Source organism: Ambystoma mexicanum, chromosome 10, assembly GCF_040938575.1.
Source record: "Ambystoma mexicanum isolate Mex_15411 chromosome 10, UKY_AmexF1_1, whole genome shotgun sequence".
NCBI classification, from domain to species: domain Eukaryota; kingdom Metazoa; phylum Chordata; class Amphibia; order Caudata; family Ambystomatidae; genus Ambystoma; species Ambystoma mexicanum.
The window spans coordinates 290,572,156-290,595,067 of NC_090932.1; the positions used below are offsets into that span (position 1 = coordinate 290,572,156).

The 22,912-nt window shown below is 49.4% G+C and overlaps 1 protein-coding gene across 3 annotated transcripts in view; it reads left to right on the forward strand.

Moving 5' to 3' along the window:
• The window catches only part of UGGT1 (UDP-glucose glycoprotein glucosyltransferase 1), a 2,047,742-nt gene that overhangs the window by 615,805 nt on the left and 1,409,025 nt on the right, over positions 1–22,912 (forward strand). For all 3 annotated transcript variants that reach the window (XM_069617855.1, XM_069617854.1, XM_069617856.1), the window contains exon 13: positions 643–793. In XM_069617855.1, coding sequence (XP_069473956.1) covers positions 643–793 — 151 coding nt within the window. The remainder of the gene's footprint in view (positions 1–642; positions 794–22,912) is intronic.

Genomic DNA, 22,912 nt, shown 5'->3' on the forward strand with positions numbered 1-22,912 from the left:
ATAGGCATTTTCTTCATTGTTTTTTAATAAACATTACAGTAATGTCCAATCTGTGTCTGACTCCTTCGTTCAACCCCCCACAATAACTAAACAGTGAGGCTCCCAGCAATCTGACTGCCTTCCAAAGGGAAAGGCACCCGAATTATCCATTTTTAAACTCCTATAACTCCATCTCTCAACTAACAGTTCAATCAAATTAAATAACTAGCATTCAGAATTGCAACACACTGTCCAATCAAATGCGTTCTTATGGACCATGGAGACTGCAGAAACCAGGCAGGACCTTTAGTCGATCTGCATCACTCATACCGTCCTAATCTTTAATGCATTAATTCATCCTTCCTTCAATGCCTAACCGGGGCACGTTTTCCACAAATGGATGCTCTATTAAATAGTGGAAAATGGATAACTACGGAACATTGGTAGACTTTGATTCTTCATTCATGCAATTGTGCTTTCTGTTACCATATATCTTCTCCTGCTGGTTACCCTTATTGTCAATGTTTTGGACATTCTTACTCATGTCACTTTTAATAAACATTTGGTATTTAAGAGGGCTCTTCAGGCATGGTTATTATTGGGCTCTGCCAGAGAGTTGCCTTGTTTAGCATTTCCAGTAACCTCTATTTCCTTCCCTTTCAGCTTGTTTGATACACTTCGCAATGAAGTACGGGTGATGGAGGGGCTACACCGAATGGGTATAGAGGGTTTCTCCTTACACAACATTCTGAAGCTGAACATCCAACCTTCTGATTCAGACTATGCTGTGGATATCAGGACCGCAGCCATTTCAGTAAGTGTGGGGTGATGGAATGAATGTTTGGTTTAGGCTTTATCAGTTCTCTGTTGTTCACCCACTTCCATAGCAGTTTTTATTTCACTTTTGTAATCTGGTTGCCTGCAGATATTCTCTTCTTGTGCCATTTTTCAGTAGGTTTTGCCTTGTTTGGATTGTGGGCGACACTAGTCTTGGCCTCCTAAGAGGATGGGCATGACAACACTTTGCTGTACAGGGTTTGTTCAGTGTTAAGGGATGAATCTCTCACCTTAAACACGCCCAAGGTCCACTGATTTACAATTTAGAAGCTCATGGGCAATATTTCCAATTCTAATGGCTGATGAACATTTGATTACGTCTGGTACAGCATTAGTCTGAAAAGACAGCCCAAAAAAAAGAACTGACCATTAACACTCATATTGATTGTGTCAGACACTTGGGGCTGGTCTGGAGCTGGGCTGTGGTAAAGAGAAAATTATAATAAATATGATGATACTTGCCTTCTAAATTGATGCAGCCTGGTAAAGTGGCAATTTAATTCCTGCCACTTCAACTTTTTTTTATTGCAGAAAAGAGACATCAATGTTTAGGGCAAGCAAATGTTGTTTGTAGTGCGTGATGAATTGGCACTTGGTCCCTTTAGTTTGAACTCACTGGCCTTGCTCCTCCTTTGAAAGCCTTGTCTGCAAGCTCTCTCTCTCTCTCTCCCTTTCTCGCTTTCGTTCTCTCGTTCTCTCGTTCTCTCGTTCTCTTTCTCTCTCTCTTTCTCTCTCTCTCTCTCTTTCTCTCTTTCTCTCTTTCTCTCTTTCTCTCTTTCGTTCTCTCTCCTGTCTACAGGCCTCCTGGCCCTGTCTGTCTCTTCCTCTCGGAATGGGCTGACTTTACCTCCTCCTTTCTGACTTCTACCTCCAAACTTCTCCTCCTTGGTGACTTCAACATTCACCTCGACTCCACTGTCCCTGCATCTGCACCCTTCTGTGATCTTTGTACCCCCCTCACTATTCTCCCTTCTATCCCTACCCACTCTTCCAGACACACTCTTGATGCTTTCATCCATGCCAGTCTCTCGCTCTCCAACCCTCTCTCTACCCCTCTCTCTTGGTCTGACCACTCCCTCCTCTCTTCCCACTTGTGACCCCTCGCACCCCTGATCAGGCCTCCCCCAGCTTCCTTCGCGGTCATCTGTCCGATGAAACGAGTGTCAGTTGCTGCTTTTGCCTCCACCTTCACCCCACCTCCTTCCTCTTGACTCTCCCATTGACTCTGTCCTTAACGATCTTCATCCTGCTTTTACTCTCTTGCCCCTGTCATGAGGATCCACCTGAAACCTGCCTCCAAGCGCAACAATTGGTATGACTCCGATTTAGCGGCTCTGAAAAGCAAGTAGCAGACCTCAGGTTCATCCTCTGACAGACTGGCCTGCTGCCTGCTCCAATCTATCCGCCCCGAAAAGAGCGTCCACATCCAGGCCCGTATCTCTGGAGCCACTAACGACACAGCTGAACTCTTCATAATCCGCAAGGAACTAGCCAATCCTTCTGCAGTATCTACCTCACCTCTTCCTTCCCAGGCCCTCTGCACTGCTCTGGCCACCCACTTCACCTCTAAAACTCAGGATATTCTGACCTCTCCTTCTCCCTCCTCCCCTCCTCTCTCTATACCCCTTCCTTCTTTGGCTGCACATCCACCTCCACCCACTCTCTCCTCCTCCTCCTCACCTATCACAACAGATGAAGTCACTAGAGTTATGCGCTCTATGAAGGTCTCATCCAAACCGGGACCACCCTCTTCATCCAGAGCCATGAAGTATAATATCCCCGTCCTTGCTCTAGCTCTTGGCGACTTATGCAACTGCCCCTTAGCCTCAATCTCTTTTCCCTCCTCTCTGAAGCACTCCCTTGTGCACCCCCTTCTAAAAAAGCCTTCTGCCGCCCCTCGTGTCTGACCAAACTTCTGGTTGGTCTTTCCCCAACTGACCCAACACACTGAGCTTGTTGGTTACCATCAATCTGGATTCCGAGCATCCAGAGGCACGTAAACTGCTCTCCTGAACACCCGTGAAGAATTGCTTACAAATCTCAACTCTAATTCTCCTGCTGTTCTCATTCTCCTTGACCTCTCTTCCGCCTTTGACACAGTCAACCACTATATGCTCATAAAGCGGCTCCATGATACCCTGGCTATCTCAGACCGGGCACTGAATTGGCTGAACACATTCCACATTGACCTCCCCTCCCAGGTGCTTCTGGGTTCTTTCTCCTCCTCCACCACCACTCTCTCTACTTGTGGTGTACCCCAGGGCTCCATCCTCTCGCCTTGGCTTTTCAACCTTTACCTTGCTCCTCTTGCTCACCTGTTTTCTGCCTTCTCCCCTCACTTCCAGTGCTATGCAGATGGCACGCAACTTGTCATCAAACTCCCCTCCTCCTCGTTTTCCTCCTCCTCCATCATCCCTGACTGCCTATCTGCTATCCAGTCCTGGTGCACCTCCAACAATCTCTCTCTTAATGCCAGTAAGAATGAGATTCTTCCAATGGGGACACCTGTTCCCCGCTTCCCCCTGCACTCTTGCTGCCCTCTAAGGGCTCTCCTCCTCCTCCTTCTTCTCCTTCCATTGAAGCCAGAAATCTTGTGGTCATGTTCGACTCCTCTCTCCTTCATTCCTCACATCTTGGACCTTGCCAAGAAGGCCCACTTTCCACTCCACCTCTTCAGGGGCATTCTCCATTTCCTCACCTTCCCCCAGAAGCTCAATGTCTCTAGAGCTCTGGTCCTCTCCAGGCTGGATTACTGTAACAGCCCCTTCCTCATCCTGCCTCTTTCTTCCCTCTGCCCCCTTCAACAAATTCACAATATGGCTGTTAGACTTATCCTTGGCCTCAAGCCCTGAGACTGTATCTCTCCAGCTCTAATATCTCTGCACTGGCTTTCGGTTTCTGCAAGGTTCAAATTCAAGATCAAATGCATCATCCATAAGGCTGTCTGGGTCCTTGGGACCCAGTACCTGCAGCTCTCTCACTAAATACTCTCCTTCCAGATCCCTTTGATGTTCTCGCTCCAACTCTCTGCTGGTCAAAAATCTTTCCAAGCAAAGATCTGGTGGCAGATCTTTCCTCCGCTGGCTTCCTCCTCTGGAACTGTCTCCCTCTAGCTCCATCTTGAACAGCTTCACCTCAAGTTCCGCAAACAACTTAACTTTTCTCTTCTCCTCCTCCTTCAGAGGGCTAGGGGACCACTCTGGTGGTGATAGTGCGCGGTACAAATATCCTTTTAACATTAACATTCCCTCTCTCCCTCCCATGCTAACCATCCCCACAGTCATTGTGATTGACGTCCAGGCCCCTCATGAGTCTTAATAGGGCCCTGTCCTTCTGCCCAATCACCACCAGCATCCGCCCCCAACCCCCTCTGCACTGGCCTCTGGGCCCACACCTGCCTGTTGGGTGGCTTATCTCAGGCGCGCACTTACCCAATGGTTGTTAGACCTCCCTCATCACTTGGGATGTCTCCACCCATGCACTTGCCTGCCTGCAACAGGCACCTCTGGCACTTTCCCCTCGGGCACACTCTAGCATTTCAATGCTGCCCCCTTCTCTTTTCGCTGAACTTGCACACTATGAATGTCACAAGGCCTAGTAGGACCATTTTTTGTCCATCATTTATTGTCATGTCTAATGTTCATTTGTTCCCTTGCTCCCTTCCCTTTTCCTTTTGCCTTGTGACGCTTTGAAACACTGTCTAGCTGTACAAGCGCTTTATAAATGCCCAATAAAATAAAACTGTATTTGCCGCTGCCTTAAAGCTTTTATGTCATGTAGGTATGAACAACTGACCACAGACACAGTTGAGCATTTCTAATGGATGGTGTCTTCCCACGGGTTCCTCATCTTTGATATTTTCCTGTGGTAGCAGCAACCTTTGTACTTTTTTTCGGCACACCACTTTGGTGTCTAACTTCCTTGACACTCCTATGCATCCGTGCATAGCCCTGGTAACGTTCTTTTGACTGGATGGTCCTCCCATGTATTCCTTTTGTTTAGATATCTTCCCTTCCAGCGTCTGCTGCTTCGGACATTCTTTTTTGACAGAGGGCGCTGTGCGTCGTCATTGTTCCTCGAGGGCCTCCGTCTCGAAGCTGACTTCAGCGCCCATTATTCAGTTCAGTGTTTTCGCCTTCAACCCATAGGATAACCGGCATTAGCATGTCTAAGACAGTAGTAGACGCTGAAGGAATACACAGAAATTCTAATACAGGGTAGGATGGAGGGGCAATGAGGAATACGTGGGAGGAACATCCAGTTGAAAGAATGTTACCCGGGCTAAGTAACTTGTTCTTTGAATGGATTGCGGCTCTAAAGGAGCACACATAAGGAATTTCAATACTAGATGTAAATCCCAAACTGGGATTGGAAATGAGACTAGAGAACACATTTGTGAGTCTCTTTAGGAACTGAATAATCATTGGCATCTTGAAGTAAGAGGCTTCTTCAGACATGCGCTTAAAGATTGAGAGCGCCGCCAAGTACCCCTTGATGGTTCCAATCTGGAACCCCAGATTAGCTTGTTGCAATAGGAAGGACACCACCATAGGTGTATCACACTGAAAAGGATCCACATTCTTTTCCCTACACCAGCAGCAAAACCTGTTCCAACGGCAGCAATACAGAGACTTTGTTGCTGGCCTTCTGGCTGAAAGCAAAATCTCCCTTACGTTTTCTAGGAGGTCCCAATCCTTATATTGCAACCTCCCAAACTATGCCTGAAGGTTGAGTGTTTTGACCTCTGGATGGAGAACCCGACCCTCCTCATGTGAGAAGGTCCTCTCTTTGTGGAAAACGAATTGGAGGTCAGATGGACAGGTCCAGAAGGTCTGGGTATCACGTCCTCCTGGCCCAATCCGTAGCAGTTAGGATCATGGATTTTCTGAACTTTCTCAACCTCCTGATCACTTGAGGAATGACTGGGACGGGAGTAAACATGTACATTAGTGGAAACCCCCAGTCCCCTAGAGCTCCTCTCAGCGGAAATTTCATGGAACAGAACAGCTCGCATTTCCGGTTGACTTCCTGAGCCATTTCCCACTCATGGAAAACGGTGCTCTGCCTGCTCAGAGCGTCTGCCATGTTCTCCTCTCCGGCCAGGTGAACTGCTGCTATGGAGATCCCTTCTTGAATTGCCCAGAACCATAGCTACCTGTTAAGGTAGTACGTGGCCACTCTATCATTATCATGCAATTTTTTCCCTGTACAGAGAGCAGAAAGGCCTTCAGCGCTGGCCTGATTGCCCTCTGCTCTAAAAGGTTGATGTGTAGTTTGGAATCTGATGGAGACCAATGACCGCTGACAAATCGTTGCCGTGGGCTCCCCACCCTGTGAGTGAGGCGTCTGTAACTGTTATCTCCAACCTTGGCTGCCAAAAAGGTTCTCCCTTCAGAATGTTGTCCTTGCAGGCCTAGTACAGGAGATCATGTGCGACCCTGCTCAGAACCTGAAGCCGATCTGATATCTTGCCTGAGAACTGAGACTACTGGGTTCTGAGGGCCCATTGGAGGGATCTCATCCTCCGGCAAGCCTCTGGCACCAGGAAAATGCAGGATGCCATGAGTCCAATCAACCTAAACAAATTGAAAGCCGGAATACGCTGGATGCTCTGGAATTTGGTGACCAACTACAGAATGTGTTGAGCCTTCACCTCAGGTGGCAAGGATTTTCCTCCCGAGGATGCATCCAGGACTGCTCCGATGAACTGGAGCTTTGAGCTGGTACTATGTGGGACTTTTTTTAATTGAGTGAGAAGCCCTGTCTGTGGAGAGAGTGGCAGGTTATGTTGAGATGTTCCAGGACCTGTTCGGGAGAAAGGGCCCAGATCAGCCAATCGTCCAGGTAGAGGTAGACCTGAATATAACCCCCCTCACCCCACTCTTTTGAGACTCGCTGCCACCACCAACTTGGTGAACACCTACGGGGTGGACATCAGCCTGAATAGCAGACCTCTAAACTGATAACGAGAGCTGAAAACGGTGAACCTCAGGTACTTTCTGTGCTTGTGATGGATAGGCACATGAAAGTAAGCATCCTGAAGGTCCAATGACACCATCCAATCCTGAAGCTGGAGAGCCTGAAGGATCTGAGAAAGGGTGACCATTTTGAACTTGACCTTCCTGAGGAACTTGTTCAAGCATCTGAAGTCCAAAATGGGTCTCAATCCTCTGTCCTTCTTGGGAATCAAAATGTAAGGGGAGTACCACCCTCTGTTCCTCTCTGTCACAGGTACTGGTTCTGTAGCACCTTTCTCTAGCAGGCTCAACATTTTCTGCAAAAAGAACGGATCTGGAACTTTGAATGAGTGACACCCCGGTGGATGATCTAGAGGCCTTCTTAAAAGAAAAAAAACCTGGGCTACTGTTTCCAACGCCCAAGAATCTGAAGTAATGCCCTGCCATTGTTGGAGATGTTGAGTGAGTCTGCCTCCCACTGGGGTCTTGTGGGTTAAGGCTTCAGAGGGGTTTTGAGGTGGCTGAAACAGCAGCTGAGGGTAAAGAAGTCACTGCTTGGGTGGGTTTGGCACCTCTTCCTTGTCCACCACGAGGGAACTTTCTTTGACAAGGTACTGGAAAACTCTGCAAGTGGCATCGACGGATTTCAAAGCCATACTCCCAGCTGAGAATACCTTTTTTGCCATTGCGTCGAAACGCTTGTCGTCCCTATCCAGCGGTATTGTGGGGTATGCAGCTTGCTTTGACGTGGAAGTTGCAGCTTGGACCACAGCTTTCTAGTGTCGGATGTCTGGATAGGTACTCATGGTCACTACTGCAAGGGCTGTATTTTTTTTGTATGATTTTTGTTGACAGCCGGGCTTGTTTCTGGCACCTCCCAATTTGCCTTCACCCTCTTCTGACGGGCTATATGGAATGGTAACAGTGTCCTTTTGTGGGCCCTTATCCAAGATATCAGTGAGACCATATTGCTCAAAAGGAGGGGCTGGCCTGCCCCATCCCAATAATTCTGTTACCTTAGACATTCTCTGTATGTCGGATGCATCAGCATTTTCTGCTGTGTCTGGCTTCCCAAATTTCTATTTTGGTGAAGTATCAATGCCACTTGCTGTTCGTAGGTTGTCATACAGGTCCTTCATTCTAGATTCCTCTCATATCAGGGCCTCAGGAACACTAGGGGTGCCATATTCAGACCCAACAGGCGGTTGGTCTGATGGCTCATGCTCTTCGATAATCGAAGATACAGACTTAAAGAAATCCTTTTTAGGGAGTGGCTTAAATGTTTTTTTTGATTTCCCTCAATGATGTGGAGGGTTTCGGAGCTTTCGTCATCGAGGGTTTTGACGCTATCAGCATCGATGAAGGTCTTCAAGGATTCTTCTATGGACGAGGACTGGACCTGTCGTCGACTCGAGACCTCGAAGGTTCTCGAGTGGTCGGAGGCTTCTCTTCTGGGCTCAAGGGCGCATAGGATTTAGCCTTGGTGTTTTCCTTGTCGGCTTTAGAAGGCGCGACAGGAATGTGGCTTTTTGTCTTTTCCCTCAAGGGGGCCGGGGCGCCTTCTCACATCTCCTGCCAAAAAACCTCCCAGTCAGCAGGAGTTGCCAATTTACTTAGGCAGGCTATCTTGCGTTCGGGCGAGGAGTGCGAGGATGAGGCAGGGGATCTATGACGTCTTTTCTTCATTTTATTAGCCGAAGATGAGGAGTGGTGCGAACCACTTCGAACCGTTTCGCGAAGTGCGTTTCTTCGACTGCTTTCTCTGTGAAGTGTCACCTCTCGCTTTTTCGACAGGGTTGTGGGTGGGAATTTCAAAGGGGGCCTACCCACAGCGAGTTTCCCCTTGTGTTCCTTCAACGCATTACCTGTCGTGGACTGGCATGATCGACGTCAATACACCACAAACAGACCCGACGTGGATTGGTTATCGACATCTTGGCGCCATAATCGATACACTTCGAGGGGATTGGGTCCTCCGACGTATTCCATATCTATGACATGTAATCACCACAGCTGTGCTGCTTCGGAAACTTTTTTCGTCGTCTGCGTCGATGACGTCGATGCGCCGTCGTCGAGGACCTCCTCCGACGTCATCCGATGTGATAAGTAGGACGCACGACGCCCGTAGCCTCAGTTCTGTTTTTTCCGCGAACGTGTTGCTTCGTGAATCTCGGTTAATGCCTCGACTCTTTGGAGTTCTGTTCTTCTCGGTTCTTCGAACCTGTTCGTTTTTGTGAAAATCCTTCGTGTGAAGATGTCTTCTACTTCGTCTTCGACCCCGCGTCCGAGCTTCAAGAAGTGCGGGGAGTGTGGGTCCAAGATGTCGGTGACGGACTCGCACAACGCCTGCCTCTGGTGCCTCGGGGAGGCCCACGACACGGATGACTGTATCGACTGCCAGTCGCTCACGTCCAAAGCCTTACGTGAACGTAAGAAGAAGTTGTCGGTAGGCCGGGTGTCCAAGCCCCGGAAGTCGAAATCTGCGGGGCTTTCGACGGATGATTCGAGAGGAGACTCTTCGCGTCGTCGGAAGTCTCGTGGGTCTCCTTCTAGGAGTCGGTCTCGCCACTCCTCAGCCTCTTCGAGGCATTCTCGGAAGCGCCGACAGCGGTCGTCTTCCAGGTCCTCTTCGGAGGACTCTGCCCGGCACGTCGCTTACACCACCAGCCGTGCGACGCCGGAGGAATGGGCTTCCTTCGGGAGGAAAATGCTGGCGATTCTCGAGTCGCAGGGTACTAAGCCGTCCGCGCCCCTGAGTGGGGTCGGTCGTGAGAGGTCAAGAGACACCGCTCGCAAGAGTGGTCGGCACGAGTCACGGGAGAGGTCCCGTTCGGACAAGTGGACTCGTTCTCGACGTACCCGTTCCAGGTCCCGGTCCTCGACGCGTTCGAGACCGTGTGCACCTGTGATGTCTTCGAGGAAGACATCGACGTCTGAGGCGTCGAGGGCGTCGACAGGCTTTCTCGAGGCTCCGAGGAAGTCGTTGAGGCCGTCGACGCTCAGGTCGTCGAAGGACACGCTCGGAGCTCTGGCTTCGAGGACTGTGTCGACGCCGCCGATGCTGGCAGCGCTGCATCTGACGTCGATGCCGATTTCCTCGACGCCGATCCCTGTTCTCGCGACACCGGCGCCGATTCGCTCAACGCCCTCGACGCCTTTCGTGTCGGAGGTACCCCGTGGCACGGGGGAACCCCCTAGGAAGGCTCTGGTTAAGAGCAAGCACTCTAGGGTGCCTTCTTTTTGCCACCTGGAATATATTTCAGAGGTGGATGAGGATTCTGGTGGCCTGGTTCCTAGTCAGGTTCCAGATGAAATTGTCTCGGGCCATAGTCAGTTTGACGATTTGAGGCAGTCACTGCATGATGCCAGTGGACTGGACACCTCTCCGGAGGTGGAGTTTTGTAGGCCTGAGCCTGGCTCTCATGCCGATTCCTCGTACCGACGCCTTATGGCTAGGGTTTCTGAGTACTTGGGATGGTCTGCTCCCCCAGGGGAGTTTGTGCAGGATGATCTCACGGACATCCTTGATGTTGGTCCCCCCAACTGACCCGGTACTGCCGTTCCATATGGCTTTACAGAGAAGGGTGGCGGCGGCTTGGACTGCTCCGGAGAGTCTCCCGGCGGTGGGCAGGTCCTTGTCGCGAAAATACCGTCCAGCCAGTAGCGACCCTTGCTACTTGACCAGGCACCCCACTCCGGAGAGTTTGGTGGTGCAGGCGGCCACGGCCCCGGCAAAGCGGGCGTCGTACCCTACCATCCCTCCTGATAGGGACGACAAACGTTTTGATGGCTGGGCGAAGAAAGTGTTTTCTTCTGGTGGTATGGCGCTTCAGGCGGCCAACTCCATTTGTGCCTTGTCTCGTTTCACTCACACTCTGTGGAACTGTGTTGCGTTAGCGGCTGAACATATTCCCGAAGGGGACGAACGGGATGGTTTCCTTGCTATGGTCCAGGATGGTAAGGATGCCATGTGTGAGTCCGTTCAGTCGGGTTTGGACTTGGCTGAATGCGTCAGCAGGTCCATGGCGGCGAGCACCGTGATACGCAGGTTTGCGTGGTTGCGGAAGTCGGGGTTTGCTCCTGATGTGCAGTCCCAGCTCCTCAACATGCCCTTTGACGGTGAACACCTTTTTGGCAGCAAGGCTGACGAGAGCCTTGAGAGGTTGCAGACCTCAAAAGCTGCAGCGAAGTCGTTGGGCGCTGCAGTTCACCAACCTCCGCCTTTTCGTCCTAGGGGACAGCAATGGAGGGGTGGTTCCTTTCGCTATTACTCGTCCTTCAGTAAAGCGAGAGGAGCTGGCAGTCAAAGAGGCCAACGCAGGGGTACCAGAGGTGGACGACAGGGTACCCGTGGTGCCGAGGCCGCTCGGGCAGTTGCCTCTTTGCCCTCAGGTAACGCCGCAGCCGCTACCACTCAGTCATGAGGCCATGCCCCATGGTTCGCCCTTTGGGGGGAAGGCTGGCGCAGCATCTTGTAGAGTGGCGTGCCATTACTTCAGATGTGTGGGTTCTGGAGATCATAACCCACGGCTACTGTCTTCCCTTTCGGCACAGGCCTCGCGACAATCCACCGGGGAACCTCTCTTTGCAGAGTCCGGATCCACTCCTTGCACAGGAAATTCAAGCCCTGCTGGAGAAAGGCGCCATAGAACTGGTGCCTGTAGCGGAGAGGAACAAGGGATGGTATTCCCCTTATTTTTTGATTTCGAAGAAAGACGGGGGATTGAGACCCATCATGGACTTGCGCGGTTTGAACAAACTCCTCAGGAAGGACAAGTTCAAGATGGTTACTCTCTCAAGTCCTCCAGGCCCTTCAGCTTCAGGACTGGTTGGTGTCTCTTGACCTCAAGGATGCTTACTTCCATGTGCCGATCCATCCCAAGCACAAGAAGTACCTGAGGTTCGCGGTTGGCGACTCGCACTTTCAGTTTCGGGTCCTGCCGTTCGGATTGACCTCCGCCCGGAGGGTTTTCACCAAGCTCATGGTGGTGGTGGCAGCGCATCTCCGGCAAGGGGGGATTCACGTCTACCCCTACCTGGACGATTGGTTGATCAGGGGGAGCTCTCCCGAGCAAGTCCTGGATCATCTGTCCGTCACCTGCCACTCCCTTCACAGGCTGGGCTTCTCCCTCAATTTAAAGAAGTCCCATTTGACGCCAACACAGCGGCTCCAGTACATCGGAGCAGTGCTCGACACTTCCCTGGGGCAGTGTTTTCCTCCCCAGGTGAGGGCTCTTCACATTCAGCAGATGGTGCACAAGTTTCAGCATGCCCAGACGCTCCCAGCGTTCGAGTTCTTGAGGTTGCTCGGCCTCATGGCATCCTGCATTCTTCTGGTGCCAGAGGCTCGCCTGCGGATGAGATCTTTGCAGTGGGCACTCAAGATGCAATGGTCGCAGTCCTCCGGCAGGATGTCGGACCCGGTTCAGGTGCCGCCCTCGGTCGCCCGGGACCTTCTGTGGTGGGCCGTCGAAGGCAACTTGATGAAGGGGGCTCCATTTTGGCTTCCCTGGCCGGAGGTGACGATCGTGACGGATGCATCCCTCACGGGATGGGGAGCTCATGCCAACGGGCTGACAGTCAGCGGTCGTTGGTCTCCGTCGGAGTCCAGACTCCATATCAATCAGTTGGAGCTGAGGGCCGTCAGGCTAGCCCTGAAGGCTTTTCTGCCGACTGTGCGAGGAAAGAGTGTCCTGATCCTGACGGACAACACAGTGGCCATGCACTACCTCAACAAAAAGGGGGGGGGGCAGGGTCACTTCCTCTGTGCAGGGACGTGATGCAGCTCGAGTTCTGGGCCATCCAGCAGGAAGTTTCGATCTCGGCAGTTCATCTGGCCGGAGACGAAAACGTGACGGCGGACGATCTGAGCAGGCAGAGCACGATCTCTCACGAGTGGGGGTTGGCTCAGGAGATTCTCCTGGAGATCTTCACCCTTTGGGGGACCCCTCAAGTGGATCTCTTCGCCTCCAGTGTCAACCGGAAGTGCGAAAGGTTCTGCTCGCGGGAATTTCCTCCAAAAGGAGCCTTAGGAGACGCGTTTGTGGTGGAGTGGTCATTCCCGCTGCTGTATGCATTTCCTCCAGTCCCCGTCATCCCGCAAGTGCTGCGGAGGTTACGGAAGTTCAGTTCCCGGATGATCCTCATTGCTCCGGCGTGGGCTCGGAGGACGTGATACCCGGACCTTCTCGACTTGTCCATCTGCCCTCCACGTCGTCTTCCCTACCGAGATGATCTGCTCTCATGGGGGGGGGCTCAGGTTCTCCACCCAGAGGTCAGATCCCTTAACCTTCACGCTTGGCTTCTGAAAGGTTGAGGTATAAGGATTGGGACTCCCTGAAGACGTGATGGAGGTGTTTCTTTCGGCCCGAAGGCCAGCAACAAAGTCTCTGTACCGTTGCCGTTGGCGTAAGTTCTGCGACTGGTGCAGAGTTCGGAATGTGGATCCTTTTGCATGTGACATCCCCATGGTTCTGTCCTTTTTACTTTCTTTGGCCCACAGGGGCTTGCAAGTGGGTACCATTAGAGGTTACCTGGCGGCGCTGTCCATCTTTAAGCGCTCGTCTGAAGAGTGTTCTTACTTTAAAATCCCTTTAATTTCAGTTTCTGAAAGGGCTCACTAATGTGTTCCCTCCGTCACCTTTCCTGGTGCCCGGTCTGGATTTAAACCTTGTTCTTAAGTTTCTTATGGGTGCTCCGTTTGAGCCTTTACATTCTTGCCCTTTGAGGCTGTTAACTCTGAAAACTGTGTTTTTAGTTGCGGTTAGTTCCGCTCGCAGAGTGAGTGAGTTACAGGCACTTTCAGTTAAGCCACCCTTCACTGTATTTCACAAGGACAGGGTTGTCCTTAGAGTTCGTCCTTCTTTTCTCCCGAAGGTAGTGACGGAATTTCATTTGGCCCAGAAGATTGTTCTTCCGGCAGTCTATCCTCCTCCGCATCCTGGTAAGGAAGAGGAGAGACTCCATAGGCTTGATCCTAGGAGAGCTTTAAGCTTTTATGTTTCACGCATGTCCCGGGTCAGAGTGGACGATCAACTCTTTATTGGTTACGCTGGAAAGCGCTTGGGGCAAGCTGTGACGAAACAGACTTTGTCTCGCTGGATTATTTTGGCCATCTCGGAGTGTTAGCGCTTGGCGGGTAAGGGCCCACCGGCTGGCTTGCGGGCCCATTCTACCAGGGGTATGGCTGCATCTACTGCCCTGCAGAGGGGTGTTCCTATTCGCAACATCTGTGATGCAGCCACCTGGGCTTCAGTACATACATTTGTACGTCACTATTCCCTCTATTCCATCCAAGGACAGGATCTGGCCTTTGGCAAGGCGGTCCTTTGCTCTGCTATTTGATTGGCAATTCTAAATTTTGATTCTAAATTCTTTCCCTCCTCTTTGCTCTGGTACTGCTTTGGGAGTCTGTCATAGATATGGAATACGTCGGAGGACCCAATCCCCTCGAACAAGTTACTTTCTTACCTGGTAACGTTCTTTCGATGGGATGGTCCGACGACGTATTCCAAATCGCTCCCTCCCTGCCTTCCCCCCTGCAGAATTTCTTTTGCGATTGCAGCTTACGTTCCGCAAGGCTTTGTGTCTGACTGGCAGTTGACTAATGTCACACGTTCTGGGGGAAAAAACTACAACTGAGGCTACGGGCGTCGTGCGTCCTACTTATCACATCGGATGACGTCGGACGTCGGAGGAGGTCCTCGACGACGGCACATCGACGTCATCGACGCAGGACGCAGACGCCGAAAAAAGTTTCCGAAGCAGCACAGCTGTGGTGATTACATGTCATAGATATGGAATGCATCGTCGGACCATCCCATCGAAAGAACGTTACCAGGTAAGAAAGTAACTTGTTCTTCTTAAACCTGTTCTTTGGGGTTGATGAAGCGAATGATGAGGCCATTCTCGATGTTATGTCGCAGTTTTGTGAGAAACCAAAAGCGTGCCGTTTCTGAAGCGTAAGCGATCGCAGAAAAACAGAACTGAATCACTGGAGCAGTGCGTGCTATTTATTCCTTCGATGATGTCCGCCTTGAGCGGGAAGCCCTCGAGGGACATTGATTCAACCATGGTGACGCACAGCGTTCTCTGGCGAAAATGTTTTGCTAAAGCAGCTAAAGCTAGAAGGGAAGAGATCTAAAGATGAGGAATACGTGGGAGGACACGATCCATTCGGAATACAATTATTCTTTAGGCCTTTAGTTTACACACTAAGCAGATAAAAATCATAGTTAAATATTAACACACAAATCATTCTAAAACATATATGCATTTCTGAGGCTTGTGGATTTGCTTAGAATCACATGCTTTGCATAGGCCGACATCTAGTGGAAGCTGCAGAGTATTGCACATGAGGTTTTTTGAAGTTCGAAAAGGGACGTCGACAGGGCGTGCGTCTAATACTATCCCTAGTGTGGCGTGCACTGTACACATGATCCCTCACACGTCAAGGTCCCTCCGATTATTTTTTCTGCGATTGTGGATAGTTGTTAGCATGGAGTCTCATAGCAAAAGCTACTTTGGTGTTTAATACCTCTTCAGTTAACTCACCGGTTACCGTTCAACACATCTTCCTGGCGACAGACCTTCGGAACCATCTCAACGCCTGATTTTCAGAGACCGAGACAGATGTTCTTTCAAACAACGGGCTTTGACCTACACCTATCTTCGGCCTATCAGTAGAGAGAGCGGGGGACTGATCCTTTCTATCTAGAGAATGCCTGCCCCCATTCCCAGTCTCTACCGTTCTCGTCTCTCTGCCTTTCATTATTTCTCTATTTAAATTTTGCCCTAAGTGCAATTGGAATTTCCCGTGCAAAGACATACAAGTGTAACCACTGCCTTCCCCACAATCCCTTGAGTCCTGCTGCGCATCTTGCTAGCTCTTTAGGCCGAAAACCCTCATAGTGCCGAACAAAGCGGCGGGCAGCACACGCCATGATGGCAGAGTCGGATACCGCCACAGGACTCTTAGAGTCAGGTCCCGAAAGCAAAGTCAGTCGAGCCTCCGATTTGGAGCTCCAGGACATAACTGATGAACCCTCCGGTTCCTGCACACCTGCACCCAGCCTCGAAAAGCAGTTGCAGCACACTGCTATGAGGAAGGCCTCTGGCGATGATGGGGCACACGCCGACACCCAAGCACATACCCCAGACCAAGATGACCCGGATCTCACTATTATAGATTCAACTGATCCCGGGGCAGTCGAGAGTGGTCATACCTCAACCATAGCTGACCAACTGCTATATAATGGCTTTCCAAAAAAAAAAGCAGCTCAGCATTTCAGCATACAGACAGAGGAAACAACCCCTGAGGGAATTGATTTTGTCGAAGACCTTCTTAATGAGAGAAAGACCATTAGTCAGGCTACTCCCTTACTTCAATCCATTAAGAGGGTCTCCCCACCTCTTTCAAGCCCCTCTCTCACTAGGGCAGTGAACCCAAGGGTGGAAAAGATCTTTAAACCATCACCATCCAATCCTCTCTATATCAGAGGACCTGTGAAGCTAGATTCTCTGGTAGTCACTACCACCAGGAAGAGAGCTGGTGTTCACTCTCCACCTCCGAGGCACCCCCGAATAAAGAATGTACACAGCTTTACACATTGGGCAGGCGTATTACTACCTCTGGCGCATTTTTGGCCAGAATAGCAAACAACACTACGCTGCTCGCCAGCTATAACAGCACCCAGTGTGATGAGGTCATCAAGCACCTAGGCTCTGTGCCGGGACTTACAAAGTCCCACTTGCTTAAAGTCACCACAGACGGGAAGCAAGTGTCGCAAAATATTCTTAAGAATGTCCTGGACTCTGCTGACACCTCGGGAAGGGTTATCACAGAGGGAACACTCCTCAAAAGACACTCGTGGCTCAGAGACTCAGGCTTTAAACCAGAAACACAGGCAGCCCTCATTAATATCCCTATTGAAGAGGCAGTCCTTTTTGGTAAACTGTGGATGAACAGCTGGAGACTACCAAGAAAGAACATGAAACCATGAAAACACTAGGTCAGATTTCAAACAAGCCTTTTTGTGAGGAGTATTCCATGCACAAGGCTTCAACAAATCAAACCATTCTGGTTTAGGAACTTCTGGTACCTCCTTTTACAGCCCCCAGCGTCAATCTACATCTTGCCAATACCAGAAAAGAGGGTTTTGCTGTGAAAAGGGTCGAGGCAGGGTTGCAGCCGATATAGGCGCAGCAAACCGTGTCTCCAAATGATGTGCTGATTCACATTCCCTCCCATGCATCCCCAGTCAGGGTTGCATAATACTCTTTGCCCTATAATGGGAGGGACCAATGCATACTCCATAGATTTACTGGAGACACCCCTCCACCATCCACCTCGAATGAGAAAGATGTCCTCAAAACATTTCAAAATTCTACAAGAAATCTATATACTGCTTCAAAAAGGAGTAATAAAACTGGTGCCATTTCTGGAAGAGAATCAAGGTATTTATTCAATGTACTTCCTTGTTCCAAATAAAGATCGAATGATGCGCCCAGTGCTGGATCTGCGGCCTTCAAACATGTATGTCAAGCCCCAAATATTCAGGATGACAACACTGCAGGAAGTCCTCCCACTACTAAAACAAGGAGATTACATGGCAACATTGGACATTAAAGATACATACTTTCATATTTCAATGTTGTCAGCGCTCAAGAAATACCTAAAATTCAATTTGGGAGACGAGCACTACCCATTCAAAGGGCTACCATTCAACATTGCATCAGCACCCAGGGTGTTCACAAAGGTCCTAGCAGTGATAGCTGACCACTTGCGAAGGCAGATCATTCCAGTGTACCCTTACATAGATGGCTGGCTGATTACTGGGGACACACTCCAAGTTGCCTACAAAACACTCAACAAACAAACAATGAATTTGTTGTTCCATTTAGGCTTCTCCATAAACGAAAAGAAGCAGAGTCTAGTGCCCAGCCAAGTAAAACAGTTTCTGGGGGCACTTATCAAAACAAACGACGGACTAGTCTTCCCCTCCGAAGAGAGAGTACAAAACAGGTTTCAAATACCTCAGTATGTAGTCGGTCATCAGGTGACATTGTGAAAGGCAATGCGCCTGCTAGGAATGATGGCTTCCTGCATCTACCTAGAGCCACACGGCAGACTGTGCATGCATCCAATGCAAGAGTAGTTAGCGAAACAATGGTTTCAAGCAAGTGAATTGTGGGACGATCTAGTGGTGGTTTCGCAACCTCTGCTTCAATCGCTACAGTGGTGTACCAGAAACAATCTGTTAAATGGAAAGCCTTTCCACACACCAGCGATCGAAACCTCTCTTACAACAGACTCGCCAAGAACAGGGTGGGTAGCTCACTTCCTCCATCACACTGCTCACGGGGTGTGGACACATGCACTAACCAGGAAACATACCAACCTTAAGCTCTTCAAGCCTTCAAGGCTCGGCACACATGTTTTATATAAGCAAACAGGGGGATACACTTTCCAGGGCTGTCCAAACTAGCCCAGAACATCTGGCTGTGGGCACTAAATCACAACATATTTCTAGTGGCACAACATGTTTCAGGGGAACTCTATTCTCTGGCAGACGTGCTAAGCAGAAGTACAAAGTTACCCTCCCAGCACGAGTGGCAACTAAACACAGACGTGCTAGACAATATCTTTTTAAACTGGGGGTTGCCAGAAATAGACCTCTTTGCAACTCTGAAGAACGCACAATGCCCAGATTACGCATCCAGTTTTCCCCAGTAAGGTTCCAAAGGGAACGCACTACTAATAAATTGGTCAGGGAGATTTGCGTACGCCCCCACGCCACTACCTACGTCACTACCCCCCCCCCCCCAACACCTCTTCTCAACAAAATAGTCCACAAGCTACACCGGAAACAAGTAACACTGATCCTAATCTCTCCTATGGGGGCATGGCAAAACTGGTTCTCCCACCTTCAAATGATGTCCCTGTGTCCTCCCATGAAACTACCATATCTAGACAATCTGGATCAAGGGACAACACTACACCCATGCCCTCAGACATTGAGCTTAGCAGCTTGGCTCCTGAGGTCATAGAATTTGGTCACCTAAACCTAGAACAAAGTATATGGAAATACTCAAAGAAGCACGTAATCGTAACACCGGACACTGCTTGCTACTTTAAAAAATGGAAGCAATGTGTGTTATGGTGCAAAACAGTCTCTCAATCCAATTGACTGTTCACTGTCTAACTACCTTGCATATCTACTGGACTCAGGATTAGTCTTTTAACACATTCAAAGTACACCTAGCAGCCCTCTCAGCTTAATTGTGTGGTGGAAGGTGCCAGTAGTTAAAACCTTAATGGAGGGTGTTAAAAAAAAAAAAACACAATACCCTCAAGTTTCTAGTCCTACTCCCGACTGGGACCTCAATATTGTAATTGCAATGCTTATGGAGCCACCCTTCGATCCAATGCACAAGGCAGGCTTTAAACATCTAGCCTATAAAACAGCCTTTCTTCTAGCCATTACCTCTATCAGAAGGGTCAGTGAACTACAAGCTCTGTCAGTACAAGACCCCTTTCTGATCATACACGAAGACAAAGTGGTGCTACTCACTCACCTTCGATTTTCACCGAAATGTATATCTACGTTTCATGTAAACCAGACTTCTTGCGTTTTTTCAAAATCCAACAAACGCAGCAGAAAAAAGCCTTCATAAACTAGATGTAGGTAAAGCTGTCATGTTCTACCTTCAGAAGACTAAACCTATGAGATAGACGGATCGTTTTTTTGTATCCATAGCCAGTAGAAGGGAAGAGGGCCCTATCTCTTAAGGTAGCAATGTCTAAATGGATAGTCAACTGCATCCAACTTTGCTGTTCTCTTGCTAAGAGAACTTTGTCATTTCAGCCTAGAGGATGCTCAACTCGAGGCACAGGGACATCTCTAGCCCTCATAGCAAATGTTCCCCTAGATGCCATTTGCAAGGCTGCCACTTGGAGTTCAGTACACACTTTCACCCAACATTACTGTCTAGACACACATTCTAAGGGTGATACACAGGTGGGACAAGCAGTATTGAAACATCTTTTTGCAGCACTACCTTTAAACAACCCATCTCCTTCTACAAGTTCTGCTCGCTAATCTATGCAAAGCATGTGATTCTAAGCAGAGCCACAAGTCTCAGAAGGGATACATTACTCACCATAATCGTATTTCTGATGCATGTGTCTGCTTAGATTCACATGCGCCCGCCTTTCCTCCTCTCTTGGAGTTGAAGTTTCTTGGGAAAAACATAGATCTTTCACACCTCATGGTCTCTACTTACACTCCACGCTTGCAACGTACCCCTCTTGTCTGAAACAAATAATCTGAGGGGCCTCGACACGTGAGGGATCATGGGTACAGTGGACGTCACACTAGAGATAGTATTATAGACACGGCCTGACGACGTCCCTTTTCGAAATTCGAAAAACTTCACGTGCAAAACTCTGCAGCTTCCACTAGATGTCAGCTTATGTAAAGCATATGAATCTAAGCAGCCATCTAGTGGTATGTGCGGAGTATTGCAGGACTTCTTTTCGAAAGTCGAAAAGGGACATCTTCTGGGTGTATCTGTAATAATATCCCTAGTGTGACGTCCGTAGTAGCCATGGTCCATCACACGTCAAAGCCCCTCAGATTGTTTATTTCTCGAGGAGGAGTCTCACACACATTTTAGATATGACCATACAACCCCAAGCCTTTAAAAAACACATATATGTTGAAGCATTGCCACGCGCAAAAGAAATACTCCTCCAGCGAATCTGCCTCGACTCAGTCCTCTGCGCCGACATCTCGTGCGCGTCTTGACAGCCCGCCGAAACAAACATCGAATGAAAAATCTTCTATGCATATGAAACACGGGCCACAAGTTTTGACAGCGCACACAACTAAATGTATGCTGAAACCGCGCCCATTTCCAGTTGTGTTCACACCAACGAACGTACGTCGGAAACTAGTACACAAGACAAACGACCATCGAAACACATGCATTCCAAAGCTAGTACTTCGGCGCACAATCACTCATTACACCGAGGCCTCTTCACCTTTATCACAAGGTTTAGTTCATCGCCCACAGGATAACCCTGAAGAGGTTATATTCCCCTTTAAAGAAACTCCTACAGCAGGTTGTTGGGCAAAAGAAAGGTGTCACCAAACTATGGACAAAGTCTCATCCTTTTCGTCTTTTTATGGACAAATACCCACTTAATGAAAGTCAAATTGAATGAATGCAAGGAGAGCCGCCTTCTCAATCCTCTAGATTACAGGTAGATGCCCTTTTACAGCCCCATTGTATAAGGCTTACAGAAGAATAGGTAATTGGCGTAGATCAGGGTAATGCTTATTATGGTGAGGATCAAAATTGTGCTGAAAAGCATTATGATTAGGACAACCAATTTTTTATTCCCTCACTTCCATATCAGCCAGTAGCTGAATCTCCTGTGCATGATCAAATCTTAGACAATGGCCTGCTTAAAAAGGCAGCAGAACACTTTAAAATTCAGACACAGGATGTTCACCAAGATTTAGACTTCGTAGACGTAGTACTTGAGGAAAAGTCAGCAGTAAGTCAATGTATCCCTTTACTTCAGTCAATAAATGAAAGGCTACATCCCTCTTTAATTACACCATCTCTTACCAGAGCTGTTAACCCCAGAATAGAAAAGACATTTCGGCCAGCACCTTCTGACCCATTGTACATCAAATGTAATCTAAAACCTCTTTAGTGGTTACCATCACCCACAAGAGAACAGGGACACCATTGACTTCTGCTGAAGCACCCCCAGAAAAAGACAGCATGTAGCTTTCTGCATTGGGGAAAAAAAGTAGCAACGTTCCCGGCATACCATTGCTAACAAGGTAGTCCTGCACTCCAGCTACAATGGATCCCTTTGGGATAAGGTCCAGACTGAACTAGATTCCATCCCAGACCCTGTTTGTTCAGAAATTCTCCAGACGGTCAATGAAGGTAGACCGGTTGCAAATAATACTTCGAAAGGATTGTGTCCTCCGACGTATTCCTTATCTGTGATAATACGTTTCCAGCTTGCTGGCCTTGGACATTTTTTTCTGTAGAGGGCGCTGCGCGTCGACGTCCGCCGAGTCGATGTCCCTCGACGGCCACCGTATCGGCGCCAACGTCACCATGCCCATAAATAGCCACGCGCAGCATCCGTTGCTCAGTTCCGTTTTTCCGCGCTTCGTGGGGCCTCGGAACATCGTTGCTCAGTTCAGTCAGATAATCTAATCTACATCTACTTGAAATATACCAACTCGTTCTCGATGGCATTTTCATCGGAACCGACACGGCCGCGATCCGGCTTCAAAAAATGTCGAGACTGCGGTAAAAAAATGTCGATAACGGATCCACACAGGATCTGCTTGTGGTGCTTGGGAGCCGAGCACCATTGTTCGGAGTGTGAGGACTGCATGTGCATGACGGCGAAAGCCTTGAAGGAGCGCAAGGGGAAGCTCGAGAGAGGTAAGTCAGTCAAAACCTCCTTTCTTCGGCCGAGTCAAAGCATTCGTCTCCTCACCGTCGAAAACATTCCCATTCTAGATTGCGAAGTAGCTCCCACCATTCGTCGAGATCAAGACACTCAAAGAAGAGACGTCGAAGATCCCCTTCCTCGTCGTCTTCTGTTTCCCCAGAAAGGGTCTCCTGCCCCACAAAACACAGCTCTCAGGCTGAGTGGGAGGAATTCAGGAAGAACATGTTAAGCGTCTTCGAGAAAGCGACCTCGTCCCCCTCGAAGACAGTTGAGGGTGATACCCCTGGTGAAAAACCCAAAAAATCAAAAAGCTGCGAGTCGCAGCACCCGGCGAAACATTCCACCGAGAGCGCCACGGGCCATCGGGTAAGAAGGCACCGTCTTCGACGCCGTCGTCGAAGATTCCTTCGACGCATGGATCGGCGCCATCGACGCTGTTGTCAAAGGGTTCTTCGATGCATCGGTCGATCGACTCGACGCCATCTTCGACGCTGACATCGACGCCGATGAAAGAGAAGACCACGGCTACTCCACAGCCAACAGTGATTCCAAGAGCCTCCGGCACGATGCCGAGACTGTCGTCGATGTCCTCGAGTAGGATCCCGATCCTCTCGAGTTCTTCGAGGCCTCTTCCGTTTTTCTCGATGCC